The 15,449-nt window shown below is 38.6% G+C and overlaps 1 protein-coding gene across 3 annotated transcripts in view; it reads right to left on the reverse strand.

The window, feature by feature from the left end:
- Window positions 1–15,449, reverse strand: part of hltf (helicase-like transcription factor) — a 110,036-nt gene that overhangs the window by 63,851 nt on the left and 30,736 nt on the right. For all 3 annotated transcript variants that reach the window (XM_039760688.1, XM_039760680.1, XM_039760695.1), the window contains 2 exons: window positions 13,506–13,601; window positions 1,439–1,542 (listed from right to left, as the gene is read on the reverse strand). In XM_039760688.1, coding sequence (XP_039616622.1) covers window positions 1,439–1,542; window positions 13,506–13,601 — 200 coding nt within the window. The remainder of the gene's footprint in view (window positions 1–1,438; window positions 1,543–13,505; window positions 13,602–15,449) is intronic.

Raw genomic sequence — 15,449 nt, forward strand, 5'->3', positions numbered from 1 at the left:
TTTGTGGATAATGGCTCTCACTGTGGTTCGCTGGAGTCCCAAAGCTTTAGAAATGGCTTTATAACCTTTACCACACTGATAGATCGCAATTACTTCTGTTCTCATTTGTTCCTGAATTTCTTTGGATCTTGGCATGATGTCTAGCTTTTGAGGTGCTTTTGGTCTACTTCTCTGTGTCAGGCAGCTCCTATTTAAGTGATTTCTTGATTGAAACAGGTGTGGCAGTAATCAGGACTGGGGGTGGCTACGGAAATTGAACTCAGGTGTGATACACCACAGTTAGGTTATTTTTAACAAGGGGCAATTACTTTTTCACACAGGGCCATGTAGGTTTGGATTTTTTCTCCCTAAATAATAAAAACCATCATTTAAAAACTGCATTTTGTGTTTACTTGTGTTATATTTGACTAATGGTTAAATGTGTTTGATGATCAGAAACATTTTGTGTGACAAACATGCAAAAGAATAAGAAATCAGGAAGGGGGCAAATAGTTTTTCACACCACTGTGTGTATAATTAGAAGGGTGTATTCCTTAGGAATGCAAATGGCTGTTTGTTGTATGTTTTAGGATACTCTAGTATGTCATAAATTAAGATTCAACCTTAAGCTATGTATAACCTCGAAATGAACTGGTAAGGTTTTTTTTTTCTTTTCGAGGATATAAAAGAGAGAAGATTTTTACTTTAGGTATTCTACCTAAACCCAAATCAGTTGGCTGAGCTGGGAAGAGGCAGTCTCACAATCTCTCTAACTCACCAAGAATTAAGAATAAAGAAATTATTTTTTACTTAAATTGGGTTTAAGTTCTTCCATTGTTTTCCGACTTCAGCGCTCACAAGTGTTACACTGTAAAAATATAATAATACAGCGCAAATGTAATCTCCCCACAAAGTCTCCATTTAGACAGATGTACTAAAATCCTGTAGAGAATATATTACCAATTTGGAACATTTTCCAAAATTAGTTCTCTCCGGATGTATTACAGACAAACCATAAGGCTAGAGATTATTAACGTATTGGCCTCCTAGTATCTTCTTTCATCATGGATACTGAGTCTTTATATATTTAGAAAGGAATATAGTAGATGTAAGCCCCTAGAAAGCCTTGCAACTTCACACCACATCATCATTAACTATACTGAAGATCTGGATTTTACTTTGAATTAAAATAGAGAATCCCCCCCATTCAATGGAAAATATAACAAGAAGCAGAAAAGGCAACTGTTTCATTTTAAAACAACACTCCAAGGTAACACAAGAAACTGATTTCCATGTACAAGTTATCTGTGTGATTTTGGCCGCATTTGATTTCAATGAAGTAAAAGTAGGTTACTGCAAATAAAGAGGCTGGAAGTAATATGATTATTTTAGTAAACATTTTTTTTGCAATACATCAAAATGACAGAAATAAACTGAAGGGTAAAGATGGGATACTTACAAGCCAGTTAGAAATCACAGATAAAGGACAAATAATTAGAGTTGCTCTTGTATTTATGTCTATGTCATTGTGTTTTAAAGATGGTTTTATACAATTTCCACCTCCTGGAGGGAAAAGAAACAGCACTAGTGTAAATCACACTGCAGAAACAAATTATGACAGGAGTTATTTAACTCTAAAACCCACTTGCTGACAGAATTAAATTATCAAGAGTACAAAATTGCCTAAAAAAATATGACACAGATAATAGAATAGCATATGCTTGCTCTTAACAGCACATATTCTCCTAAATCAGAAAAATCAGATTCCAGCCTCTGAGAGGTGTAACAGTCTGGCAGTGTATTTTAAGAAGACAATTCAGTTATTTTAAATAGTTACTTAACATCCTGTTGTGCAAGATAAAGTTGATCAAGATAAAGCAAATAGGGATTTGTGCTATCCACACCCATCCTAAAACCAACCTTGCATCCAGCAATCACACAAAGATGAGACCATTAATAAATACTACTATGCAATTCTTGATTCTTGCAAAACGTGGATAACAACTAACATCCCAGATGCTAATGTGGAGCTACCCGGGTTTAGCATAGTTAGAGCGGACAGAGACGCAAATACCTGCGGGAAGCGGAAAGGAGGAGGACTCGCTCTCTATGTGAATACAAGGTGGTACAACTCTGGACACGTAAATGTCAAAATCTACACTTGCTGCAGGGACATCAAACTGTTGGCCGTAAGTCTGCGTCCCTATTACTTGCCCAGAGAGTTTGGACACATCATTGTTGTTATTGTTTACATCCCTCCTCGGGCAGACGTGGAGATAGAGGGTGACATCATCCATTCCGCTGTTGCTAAACTACAAACGCAGCACCCTGAGGTGCTTGTGCTAATCGCTGGAGACTTTAACCATTTGACGCTGGACAAAACATTACCTGCCTTCTCCCAGTATGTGGATTGTAACACCCGGGGAAATAGGACTATTGACCTACTGTATGCAAATGTTAAAGACGCATACAGCGCCACCCGAGCTTGGGAAAGCAGATCATAACCTGGTTCTGCTTCAGCCTCACTACAAACCAAGAGTAAGGGAACTACCTATAACCACACGCTCATTCAGGAAGTGGTCCCCTTTGACAGAGCAGGCTCTGAGAGACTGCTTTGGAACTACGGACTGGGATATCCTGCAGGGGTCATATAATGAGAACACTGAAGATGTTGTTGACTGCACGACTGACAACATCGACTTCTGTATGGACATCTGTAGTTCCAGTAAGAACAGTACACCGCTATGCTAACAATAAGCCATGGATTACAAGTGACATCAAGGGCCTTTTGAACCAGAAGAAAAGGGGTTTTAAAGGCGGTGATCAGCATGAGCTCAAGTGCGCACAGAAGGAACTACAAGTCTAGCTCAGGGTGGGGAAGAAGCAGTACAGGAGAAAGCTGGAGCAGAAGTTGCAGAACAACAGCATGAAGGAAGTGTGGGATGGGATGAAGATCATCACTGGCTGCAGCTCAAAGTGGGGTGCCACCATCGAGAGAGACGTGGAGAGAGCAAACCAGATGAACAACTTCTTTAACAGGTTTGACCACCCTAACCCACTCTCACCTCGGAGTACTGCACCCTCCAGCCTCCACACATCCTTCTGCTGATACCAGCATAGGAGAAACATCCCCACCCACAATAACAGCAGCCCAAGTGAGCAGAGAGCTGAGGAGACTTTGTGCCAGCAAAGCAGTGGGTCCAGATGGAGTATCGCCACAACTGATGAAGGTCTGCATGTGCGTTGGAGCTGGGGAGTCCTCTACAGCGGATCTTCAACCTGAGTCTGGAACAGGGGAGAGTCCCGAGGCTTTGGAAAACATCTTGTATCACCCCAGTCCCAAAGGTATCATGTCCTAATGAGCTGAATGACTTCCGGCCCGTCGCTCTGACGTCACATGTGATGAAGACCAAGGAGCGGCTGCTGCTTCACCACCTGAGGCCACAGGTCCGCCACGCCCTCGACCCTCTGCAGTTTGCATACCAGGAGAAGGTGGGAGCGGAGGATGCCATCATCATCTATCTATCTATCTATCCGCCACGCCCTCTCCAACTTGGACAGAGGCAGTGATGCTTTAAGAATTATGTTTCTGACTTCTCTTAGCGCCTTCAACACCATCCAACCTCTGCTCCTTAGGGACAAGCTGACAGAGATGGGAGTAGATTCATACCTGGTGGCATGGATCGTGGACTATCTTACAGACAGACCTCAGTATGTGCGTCTCGGGAACTGCAGGTCTGACATTGTTGTCAGCAACACATAAGCGCCACAGGGGACTGTGCTTTCTCCAGTCCCGTTCAGCCTATATACATCGGACTTCCAATACAACTCAGAGTCCTGCCACGTGCAAAAGTTCACTGATGACACTGTTATCGTGGGCTATATCAGGAGTGGGCAAGAGGAGGAGTATAGGAACCTAATCAAGGATTTTGTTAAATGGTGCGAATCAAACCACCTACAACTAAACACCAGTAAAACCAAGGAGCTGGTGGTGGATTTTAGGAGGACCAGGCCCCTCATGGACCCCGTGATCATCAGAGATGACTGTATGCAGAGGGTGCAGACCTATAAATACCTGGGAGTACAGCTGGATGATAAATTGGACTGGACTGCAAAAACTGATGCTCTGTGTAAGAAAGGACAGAGATGACTATACTTCCTTAGAAGGCTGGCGTCCTTCAACATCTGCAATAAGATGCTGCAGATGTTCTATCAGACGGTTGTGGCGAGCGCCCTCTTCTACGTGGTGGTGTGCTGGGGAGGTAGAATAAAGAAGAGGAATGCCTCATGCCTGGACAAACTGGTGAGAAAGGCAGGCTCTATTGTAGGCACAGAGCTGGACAGTTTGACATCCGTGGCACAGCGACGGGCGCTGAGCAGGCTCCTGTTAATCATGGAGAATCCACTGCATCCACTGAACAGTATCATCACCAGACAGAGGAACAGCTTCAGCGACAGATTGCTGTCACTGTCCTGCTCCACTGACAGACTGAGGAGATCGTTCCTTGTTCCTCCCCCACACTATGCGACTCTTCAATTCCACCCGGGGGGGGAGTAAACCATAACATTATACAATGATATTGTCTGTTGTACCTGCATTTTTTTTTTAACTTGCACTGCATTTTTATCACTATTTAATTAATGTCGTATCTATCTATCTTGATAACTCTATGACTGAGATTGAGCAAAGGATCCAATGTATAGAAAATGAACAGGCTGGATTATAAACCCAGGTACTTGTAGCTGCAAAGATCTGTTGTAAGGACTACCAGCATACCACCCTTGGTCATCTTCAGAACTAACTAAAGGGAGAAGGATGTCAAAATGTACCTGCAACACATTGTAATTTGGAAAATGTTTAACAATAGTACCTCTTTAGTGAAGCTGTAATTTTTATGAAAAACGTAGGCGTAACATGAGTGACTAACCTTTGTTGGAATATAAAGTATACAGTATAATTTCATAAGAATTGAGAAGTAGTCAGATGAGTAATTTATTCAAGTCCAGGCTGCTGTGCCTTGTATGTGGAGTTTGCATGTGTCTCTGTATTCCTTAAATTAACCAATTAAACTAATAAAAGGTAAATCAAATAAGACCACAGGTTAATAGAAAGATATACTACCAATATGTAAAGAAAGCACTGGATTTGGCACAAGTTTTTGTCTATGCTGAAATTAATTTAACCAGTCGATTATCGCACACACAATAATTTGTATTCATTTACATTAAGTCCATATACAATTATAAATCCTTATGCATATGTACACAACGCGTACTGTACAGTATATACAATTTAGAAAACACTGAAATATTTAGCATAATTTACCAATTACCAACATGTAGAAGACAAACAGTCCTTAACTTAAAACAACTTTGATAAGCATGTCATTTTTTTACCCAGCTGGCATAGGGCACAAGGAGAGAACAAGCCCTGAACAGGGTGCCAAGTCCATCGCAGTGTGAACAAACACACAAACACACACACACAGGCCAATTTAGTTTAGTCAATTCACCTGACCTGCATGTTTTTGGACTGTGAAAGTAAACCAGAACACCCAGAGGAAAACCACACATACACAGGGAGAACATGCAATCTCCACAGGAAGACAACACATACACAGGGAGAACATGCAATCTCCACACAGGGAGGGCCTGGGACAGGAGTACTGGTCTCCTTATTGAGAGTCAGCAGCATTTGATAGACATTATCTTGGTAAATGACAAAATGAAAACAAGAAAAAAAATCAGGTGGTCAAGAATATTTTGAGAAACTACAACTATTAAAATAGCATATTTCAACAATGTCATAATAACAGTAATTTGTATCAGATGTAAAAGTCAGTAAATTATACAGTAAAAATAAATGTAAACAAGGAACAAACTTCCTACTTCAGTTTCTACCGATTGCATATGAAGGACAAAAGCTTCATTAACACAGAAATAGTCCAGAGACGTGAGTTTTGACATGTTGCCTAGTCATTATCTACAATATATGGTTACTGCCTATAATGTTCGGTGGAATGAATATGAATACTTAAAAAACATATACTGAAATAAGGTGATCTTTCAATGTCCACACACATTTTAAAAGTGTATCTTCATTCACCAACATGAACTTCTTTTTCTGTATATGACCTCATTTTGTACCTTCTCCCCTCATTTTCCTTCTGCCCATGGAGACACAGTACTATATATGATATTTATGTCTGGCCAAGGATGCATTCAACAAGAGATGACAACTAACAACTAAATTACATGACATATAAAACTATATTTCACACTATAGTAGCAAGTCATTAAACACACAAGAAAGCAAATGATTTGGAAGGTATCAAATATGGAACCAGGATACAAGAAGGGGAAAAGACACAAACACATACTAAGAAAAAGGTGTCTGGGCAGAAAAATACATCAAAGATAGATTATTTGAAAAGAGATCAAAATGGCCGAGTGGAAAAAAAAATGAGCATCAAGAGAAGAGTCATGAACAGACCAAGAAATGAAGAAAATTAATGTGTTGCCCTTTCAATTGGAAATAACACCAATTGGTAAATGAATACAATTGCAGCAATATAGTTTAAAACTATGTTTAAATTAACAACATTTGCAGCAAATCCATAATCAAAACTAATCTTTCTTCCCATTTTCAATATACCTCTAATACCCTTAGCTCTGCCAACCTATCAACATTGGTTGGAGCAAAATGCAGCATCTCCCCCAAGAAAGGGGTAGTTTTCATTGGATGCTAATAAAAACTCAAACAGAAAACAGAATATAAATTAAGTTCACAGAGACACTTGTTACTCATTACTGCAACTTGATAAGATGTTCATTCAACACTTGGCCTACTAATTACAAGAGGGCTTCCTGCCAGTAGATGGGAGTAAACGGACAGTACTGACTCAGTGGCGTCTATGTTCAGGATGTTGTTAGTCACTTGAGGTTTTGCAAAAATGATAATCATCTACAGTGACCATAGGTTTTTATTCTATCTAGTTTCACAATCACTGAGTCATTTTGCCTTTAACTGATTTAATAGTTTAATTAGCACTACATTTTTATTTTGCAGAAGTGCAGCAGAGTTAGATTTACATTTAGAAGAACATTTAGAAATATATGTACTTTTGACATACCTGCATCAATAACAAGGTAAATATTGTTTTACACATAATTAGTTTAATAAAACTCATCCATAGGGATAAAGACACTGTTGTATCACAAGCAAAGGGACGCAAATAACTCAAAGATGGGGCAGAATCTTTTCTAGTATAAATTCATCCACTTTGTTAAAAATGTGGGCAAAAGAGATAGTTCAACCTAGTGCTGGGCGGTATACCGGTTCATATCAAAAACCATTTTTTATTTTTGTTATGTTTGTTTTGCGGTATTTTACTTATACCGCAACACCGGTTTAAAATTGCCTAAACAGCGTTCAGGAACGCCACGTGGCGCAGCAGGAAACTGTTTAAGGGGGATCTTTTTCACTGCTACAATGCTAAATGAATACATACAATGGAGTACATGCGTTACTGGAGGTGTTGTGCGGGGACTCTTTTTCACTGCTACACCACTAAACAGGCATACATAGCAGAAGATAAAGTTGAACATGATGACACAGAAGAACTTTTGCTGGAAAAAGGATTCACGTCTTTTGTATGGAGATACTTTGAATTTAAAAGGTCGGATTTGGACCATTATGTACAATTGTGTAAATACTGTTTCTATACTACTGGATAATACTGCAAGCCAAGTTGTACATGTTTTATCTTTTTCAATACTGTGCAATGTACCTGGGTACTGTGTAATAGTGTGACAACATGTTGACTTTATTCTTGTCATTTCCACTTCAATGTCAACACTTATGACGAGAATAAAGTCGTCATGTTGACCTTATTCTCAACATTTCTACTTTATTCTCACCATTTATGTTGAGATTAAAGTTGGCATGTTGACTTTATTCTCGTAATTTGTCATTAAAGTAGAACATCGTAAACTAAACGTCATCTTAAAATGAATATTTAATTTACTAGATTTTCTCAAACCTTGTCGTAAGCTATGTAGCACATTAAATGCTTTGTGTTGTGTTCCCCGAGCAATGTTAAACTGACTTCCTCTTGCATTAAGAGGTAGTGCAAGCAACACACAGAATACATTAATTCATGATATTCCTGCTCCCTGAACATTTAGAAAGCTAAGTACTTGATATAATTTTCATGATGAAATGCATTAAAGCATGTATTAATCATGTGGGTGGGGCACTGTGGCATGGAGGTAGCACTGCTGCCTCGCAGCAAAGGGGTCCCAGGGGTTTGCTGCCTTGAATTTGTGTATTTTTCTGGTGGGTTTACTCGGCATGCTTCAGTTTCCTTTCAAAGTCATGTAGGATGTGGGGTTTTGTTATGCTATATTGACCCTGCTAGTGTATGTATCGCTCGTATTCACCCTGCGATGTGCTGGCGCCCCGTTCAGGATTTGCTCCTGCCTCGCACACAATGCTTGCTGGGATGGGCGCAATCCTGAATGGATGGCATATTTAAACACGTATAACAAAGATTTTTTTTAAAGTTCTGTACACTCCGTGGTCTATGTTTATAACTAGTTTTACTTTCACAAAGACGTTTATCGTGTGGTGATTGTTTATGTGGAGAAAGAAAAAGGATAGGAACTGGGGGTTTGGTATGTCAGATACAGACAGCATGCAATAAAGAAAGCCCACTCAGAAGATCATCCGTTGATTTCCGAGTTCGTGTCTCCGACCACCAGATCATGAACCCAACATTTACACGATATTGAAGTTAAACCTGTGCGATACCCATTCAAACATCCAGTTCCTTGAAGCCTCGTCACACCTGCCATAAAGTTTACACTGAATGTACACCTGGGGACCCCTTACTGCGAGGGAGCAGCACTACCACCACACTACCATGCATGTTTAATACCTGCTTTAATGCATTTCATCATGAAAATGATATCAAGATTTATCTTAGCATTCTAAATTTTCAGAGAGCAAGAATATCATGAAGTGAATGTATTCTGTGCGGCGATTCCTGCCTGCGCCTCCTCTTAGTGCGGAGGAAGTCCGTTTAAGAAGCGCGTACTGATTAACAACTGGGTCAGGGAAGCATTTAATGTGCTACATTAACTTATGACGGGGTTTGAGAAAATCTAGTAAATTAAACATTGATTTTAGGGTTAAGTTTAGTTTATGACATTCTACTTTAATGAGAAAATAAACTATGAGAATAAAGTGGAAATGTTGACTTTAATCTCGACATAAACTGCAAGAATAAAGTAGAAATGTTGACTTTAATCTTGACATAAGCGTCGAGATTAAAGTGGAAATGTCGAGAATAAAGTCAACATGTCAACTTTATTCTCGACATATAGTTTTTTCTTCTTCACTGTGGCCCCAATACGCTTCCGTAGGGCTATACCACAAATAGCATTATAAATGCAAGCTGCAGTTTTATTATTATGTATACAGCTTAGCTTGAAGCAAAGTCCATATTAATGCAATTTGCCTTAATGATGGTTCAGTTGGTAACGATGTCTCACCAAGTTGCACTTGTTTTATTTTTATATGGTGAATTCTGTGTAATGCACCTGGGCTTGAAGTCTTAAAGTAATAGTATTATTACTGGAAGTTGCACTATTATTTATTTTATTGTTGTTATTTAATAGTTTAAATAATTATGAAGTTTAATGATGGTAAAGTTGTTTAAAAAGTCCCTTTAACGTATCAGTGGACAGAGATTATTATTAACAGAAAGTGTAGTTGATTTACAAAAAATATTCACTATTTATTCCTTTTCTAAGACATGTTCAGTGCAATACAACTTTTGACAAGCACCTCTGGATATTTTACTAAGTCTAAATGCCTCTTTGGATGGTTAACAATATGTTGTCAAAATTTTATCTTAAGTTGTTTGCAAAATTTGTTCAATAAAAATGTTCTGTATTTTGACTGCACTGCGATGGGCTGGTGCCCTGCCCATGGTTTGTTTCCTGCCTTGCGCACTGTGTTGGTTGGGATTGGCTCCTGCAGACCCCCCCGTGACCCTGTAGTTAGGATATAGCGGGTTGGATAATGGATGGATGGATTTTGACTGCAACTGTCATGCAATGCGATTCCTTCTCTTCATTAGTGCCAACCCCTTGAAATCTCTTTACATCACGTTATGGGGCCATGCAAACCTGTATTAATACTTGTGTGCACATTAAATTTTTTTTGTACAACTTGGGGACTTCGCTCGCCAACCTCCGTGTTTGGTTTTCCGGATACACACTTTTAAGATTTTTTTTTCTATGAATTGTTGCTATTTCATTAGTTTCACTTTTATCTCAGAACTTCTGTAAAAACAATATTTGTAATCTTGCAAGTCCCAATACAGTATGTTGAATCTTTTTAATGAGGTCAGTGAGACATGTGTTTCATGACTGTACCATAATTCAGGATAGGTTCAGGATAGGTTTCTCTGTTTAGAATTTCAGCACAGACAAAACGATCTACGTCATCAGCAGTTAATAATTTTTTTTACAAAGTAACCAATAAATGCATGTGCGGTAAACTCCGTTTTTGAAATTCTCAAGATTCTTTATTTGTCACAGGCATAGTTATACAGGACAACATGCAGTGATATGCATCCTGATCCACTTATTCTTCTAACTTTGCACAGTTTTTGATATCAGTTAGATTAACAAAAAGTCATATATTGAAAGATAACAGTAAAGTAGAACATAATAAATAAGTACAATTATGTGAATAAAATAGAATTAAGTGTTAAGGTGCAATAGTGCAGTCATTATTGTGCAAAAACAAAGTTAGAAGGTGCATAGTTAAATGAGGCAGTTTGTTTGTTTGTGCTACTGGATCTTTACTTTCTTTTTTTTATACTTTCTAATTTTCCTACTTTCATATCCTTTAACTTTCTCCACATGTGTATCGTGCCAACTTTTTTTTTTTTTTGAGCCTTTCGAATTCCGCTGCTTTCATAATCGCTCTGCATGTGTTTAGCGCCAACGTTTGTGAACGTCTTTATGAAGTTCTACTTTATCTTTTACTCTGTCTTTTAATTCTGAGCCGGTTTAGACGTGCTTATTTTCTCCAATTCCACTTGTTTCGGGCTGATAATTACTTTCTTTATTTTCTGAATTTGCACCTAGGTTATTCTTTTTCTTTTTTGCTCTTTTTTCTCTCCAAAGCTTTTGTCTCTTTTCTCCACGCTGCTTTCTTCTTCGCTTAGACGTTGACGTTTCATTTATGACGTACTCTCCTTATACGCTTTATACAGTATACACTGAGAGCCCTGGAACTATGTGTGCTCAAATCCTTTAGACGACTGAATGTTTTGCTGCCTCTTAGCTTATTTGATATTGATTGTAAGTAGGGTGTGTCTTGCAAGAATCTCATGTTCCACGTCATCGCTAGACGCCCTGTGGCCAATCTCTTTCATCTCGTGGTTTCTTTTAAATGTCTTCCGTGATCTTAACGTGAAGATCACGTCTTGACGCCTTTGTGTTTCTCTCCAGGATTTTTTTTTTATAATACAGTTCTCATGACAGTGGGATATGTTATTCTCAGCCAGTCTTCTGCAGTAATTGCAGTGGAAAATGTGGCTAACATTTACTCATGCATGGGGAAAAAAAACACCGTTGAATACCATGAAACTGGTATAATTTTGAAAAATACTGTGATATAAAATTTTGGTCATACTGCCCAGCACTAGTTCAATCCTAATAAGAAGTCAGTCTATAACAAAATAAACACCACACACTCAACTTAGACACCAGTTATTCTACAGTTCTTTGCTTAAGCCAGAGCATCTAAAAGAAGATGCAGATAAACTCAACCCTGATAAGAGGGGCTATAAGGTACAGTACCATGAAGCAACAGTGCAACCCCACTAAATTTAATTTTAAGGTTAATTGATTGCTGAGCAGCACTTCAGCAGTACATTGGCAATCCAAAATATGCCCAGTCCCGGTGCATTGATACGTTTTTTTTTTTTTTTTTTTGCTTGCATTCAACACCATTACATTTGAGGAAGAACAACATTTTTAAACCAGGATCCATAGATTTGAAACAAAAAAAAACATAAAGGGAAGGAAAATCTTGCTATTCTCAAATTTAAGGAAATACCTGCTGTGGACTATGGCTGGCATCTTATCCCGGCCAATACCCCCAAGCTGCCAGGTGGAGCCCTTCCTGCAGCGTGCAGATGCCCTGAATTCCAGAAGGGCATCATGGACCTTGGAGTTTTCCTTCACAGCCCTGCTGGATACCATGGGGGCCACCAGAGGACGCTGCAGGGAGGCTCAAGGACGTGTATTTTCCGTATAGCCCGGAAGTCTCACGAGGACGGAAGAAATAAAGTACTTCCGGGCTGAAGAAAAAGAGTTTTCACCAGACCCGGAAGTGCTGGGTAATCACATGGACTGAGGGACCAGAAGCACTTACAGGTCAAGGACTATAAGCCCCAGAGCGTTGAGCCGAGTTGGGAGGAAGGGTGACAACGAGTCTGGGAGTGGAGAATTATTGTATTGTGGATTATTTGAGTATTGTGTATGAGTATTGTGGAATGGAGGGTGCTTTGGGCACTTGATTATTACAATAAAAAGTCAAGAATTTGGACTTTTATCTGGTGTCTGGCATCTGGTCTGAGGGTTCAAGGGGACGACAGCGCCCCCTACCTGACACAGAGCACAGAACCACTTTTCTTTTGTATTGAAATCAAGAAAACAAATACCAAAAAGGTAAGTACTGTAGTTCCATCCATTGTAAAATATGCCACAGAGCAAGTACACAAGTGCCATAAAGCTTCATCTTCAAGCAAAATGATAAGTGACAGAAAGAACAGTGGACAAGACTGTGAAAACCACAAATTTTTTATGGTGAAAAATGAAACAAGTAATATTCCACAGCAGTAGTATTTCCTTACAAATTCAGCAAAACTGCTCATCAAACCACAACTGCATATAAACTATATACTACTGATCAATAATGCATAGATTTTCATTCCTACATAGTCCATTGTTTGTCAATTTACCACATACAGTAGAATTAACAAGTCAATGCATGATTTTGATTACAAATGCATTATGAATACCACTTGAAATGTCAATGTTCTAGCAAAATGTTAAAACTAATGCATACATGTTTATTACTCTGTTTATGAAATATTTGGTGTGCATAAAATGTGATTTTTTTGTCCTTTTATATAGCTTTACATGTCTTTGTATCAATGCCTTAATAGAAATGTCAGGCTAGACTCTACATCTTTGAATAGTCATTGTGGAGTGTCTATTTAAGCCTGACGGAAGAATACTGTTATATTATCCTTTTACTTGTGACCACATGGATACTGCACAATAAAAACATGCCACAGTTGTAATGTAATTAACCAGGAAAAAGATAAAATAAAACTAGACGAAATACATTCTGCCATGAAAAGAAACCTTAGCAGTTAATAATTATTTTTAATATATACTCAAGTTAAAATTTTATTTAGAAAAATAAAAAGACACACCTTTCGTCTTGCTTATTCTTTTTGCTGTGAGTGCAGATGAGGTTCCTTGAAGCGCAGTGGCAAATTCACTGTCATCCATATGCAGAGAGAAACTTCCTAAAAGCATAATTAGTAGAATTATGTTACACCTCATAATTGGATCTAAATTCTTCTTACAAATAACATTCCATGCTAGAAATATACACTGTATTACTCTGATGTTCCCCAATAAACCTTTGTGAATTCTGAAAGAGGCACAAGTGGTGTTCCCACAATAAAATGGATGAAAATCCCATATTTGTTAGATAATAAACATTTCCATTCTGTAACTAATTATATTTTCATTATGTTTGCTCTTCTGAAATTTTAAAAGGCATGCAGAAGGATCAATTTGCCTATCTGTGGTGCTCAGCAGAAAATAGTAATTTAAAAAAATATCTTACAATTAAGCACTGTGGCAGACAGCTGTGGCTCTTACCTGGCCGGGACACCTCTATACTGGAAGGACTGAGAGAGAGAATATATTCAGAGCATTACCTCCCCCAGAACGATAGATGGCAGCCCCCCTGGGTTGCAGCGGTGCCTCGGACTACCGTTCCGTGGGCACCATCAGGGGGTGCTGCTGGTAATGTTGAGCTCTGTATGGCAGCACTTCCACTACACCTGAAAGTGCTACCAAAAGAAGGTCGCTGAGCACCTGGAGCACTTCTGGGTGCCCGATAAAAGGAGCCAGCCACCACTACACCGGAAGCCAGAATCAGGAGGAATGGACAGAAAGCTTGCCAGGAAGAATAGAGGTAAACAGAGAGGAAGAGAAAGAGAAAGGAAAAGAAGAAAAGAGTGTTTTGTGCTGTGTACTATGCTACACAGTCGGGAAAAAGGGGAAGGAGTTTTACACGGGGGGGAAAAAAATAAATATAAAAAGCATGTACTGAACTTGTGTCCTCATCTGTCTGTGTCAGGTTTGGATGGCAGGAGCACCCTCTGTAGGCCACAGCACCTTTTTTTTTTTAAACTGTCCACATAACATATTCTTAAAAAATCAATAAAGGAAAAGAGAGATGAGATTTTTATATCTACTGATGAAGCAAAAAGCAATTATTGTGATCACATAAAAGGAGATTAATCTGACAAAATAATCAAGATCCTTTATATTTCTGCCATGAAATACTATTTAGCACAAATTCTTATTTGTTGGTCTACGGCTAATACAGTAAACACAGAGATCATACACTTGAACGCACTGCTCAGAAAATTTACATAGGGAGACTGTGAAGTCAACAGCATCCAGGTATGTTAATTGAACCAATGACACCTGAACTATAAAACTGCACACCGTGACACTTCAAAGTTATACTATAAGCAGTACTTGTAAATCAAGCATAGCATCGAGTCCTTCATTCTCAATAGAGTCAAAACTGTGATTAGAATCTGACTCAGGGCCTTATAATCTGTATTACTAGCATTCTGTAACTTTTCTGGGACTCCCCCAACCATATGTTTTCTTTATTGAAGAAGAAGAAGAAGACATCTCCCTAGTACAAAGTTTAAGTACAATTGCACTCTCACAGAAGCAATTATGTAATGGTGTATAAAGATAAGCACTTGCACACACAGACAACTATATATTATTATTCTGGACCTCAGCTATCCAATGATAGTAAGCCTTTCACTCATTACTGAATACTGTATCTAGTTCAACGCAAGTGGGATCTTTGATAAAAGCAGATTCATTCAGTTGTGACATGCTGCTTGCATCAGTATACAAATATGTGCAAAATGCTTATTTACTAATGAAATAGAGCAACAAACATGGAAGATTATGATTTGAAAGAAGACATCCATGGGTAAATAAAAATACCATTACTGCTTTTGATTGGTTTGTGGGTTTATTGCAACGTACATAAGCAACTTTGAAATACGTTGGTGTTCCACCAATTGAAAACATTTTTTGCATAATTGGTT

The sequence above is a fragment of the Polypterus senegalus genome, chromosome 1, assembly GCF_016835505.1.
Source record: "Polypterus senegalus isolate Bchr_013 chromosome 1, ASM1683550v1, whole genome shotgun sequence".
Lineage (NCBI taxonomy): Eukaryota > Metazoa > Chordata > Cladistia > Polypteriformes > Polypteridae > Polypterus > Polypterus senegalus.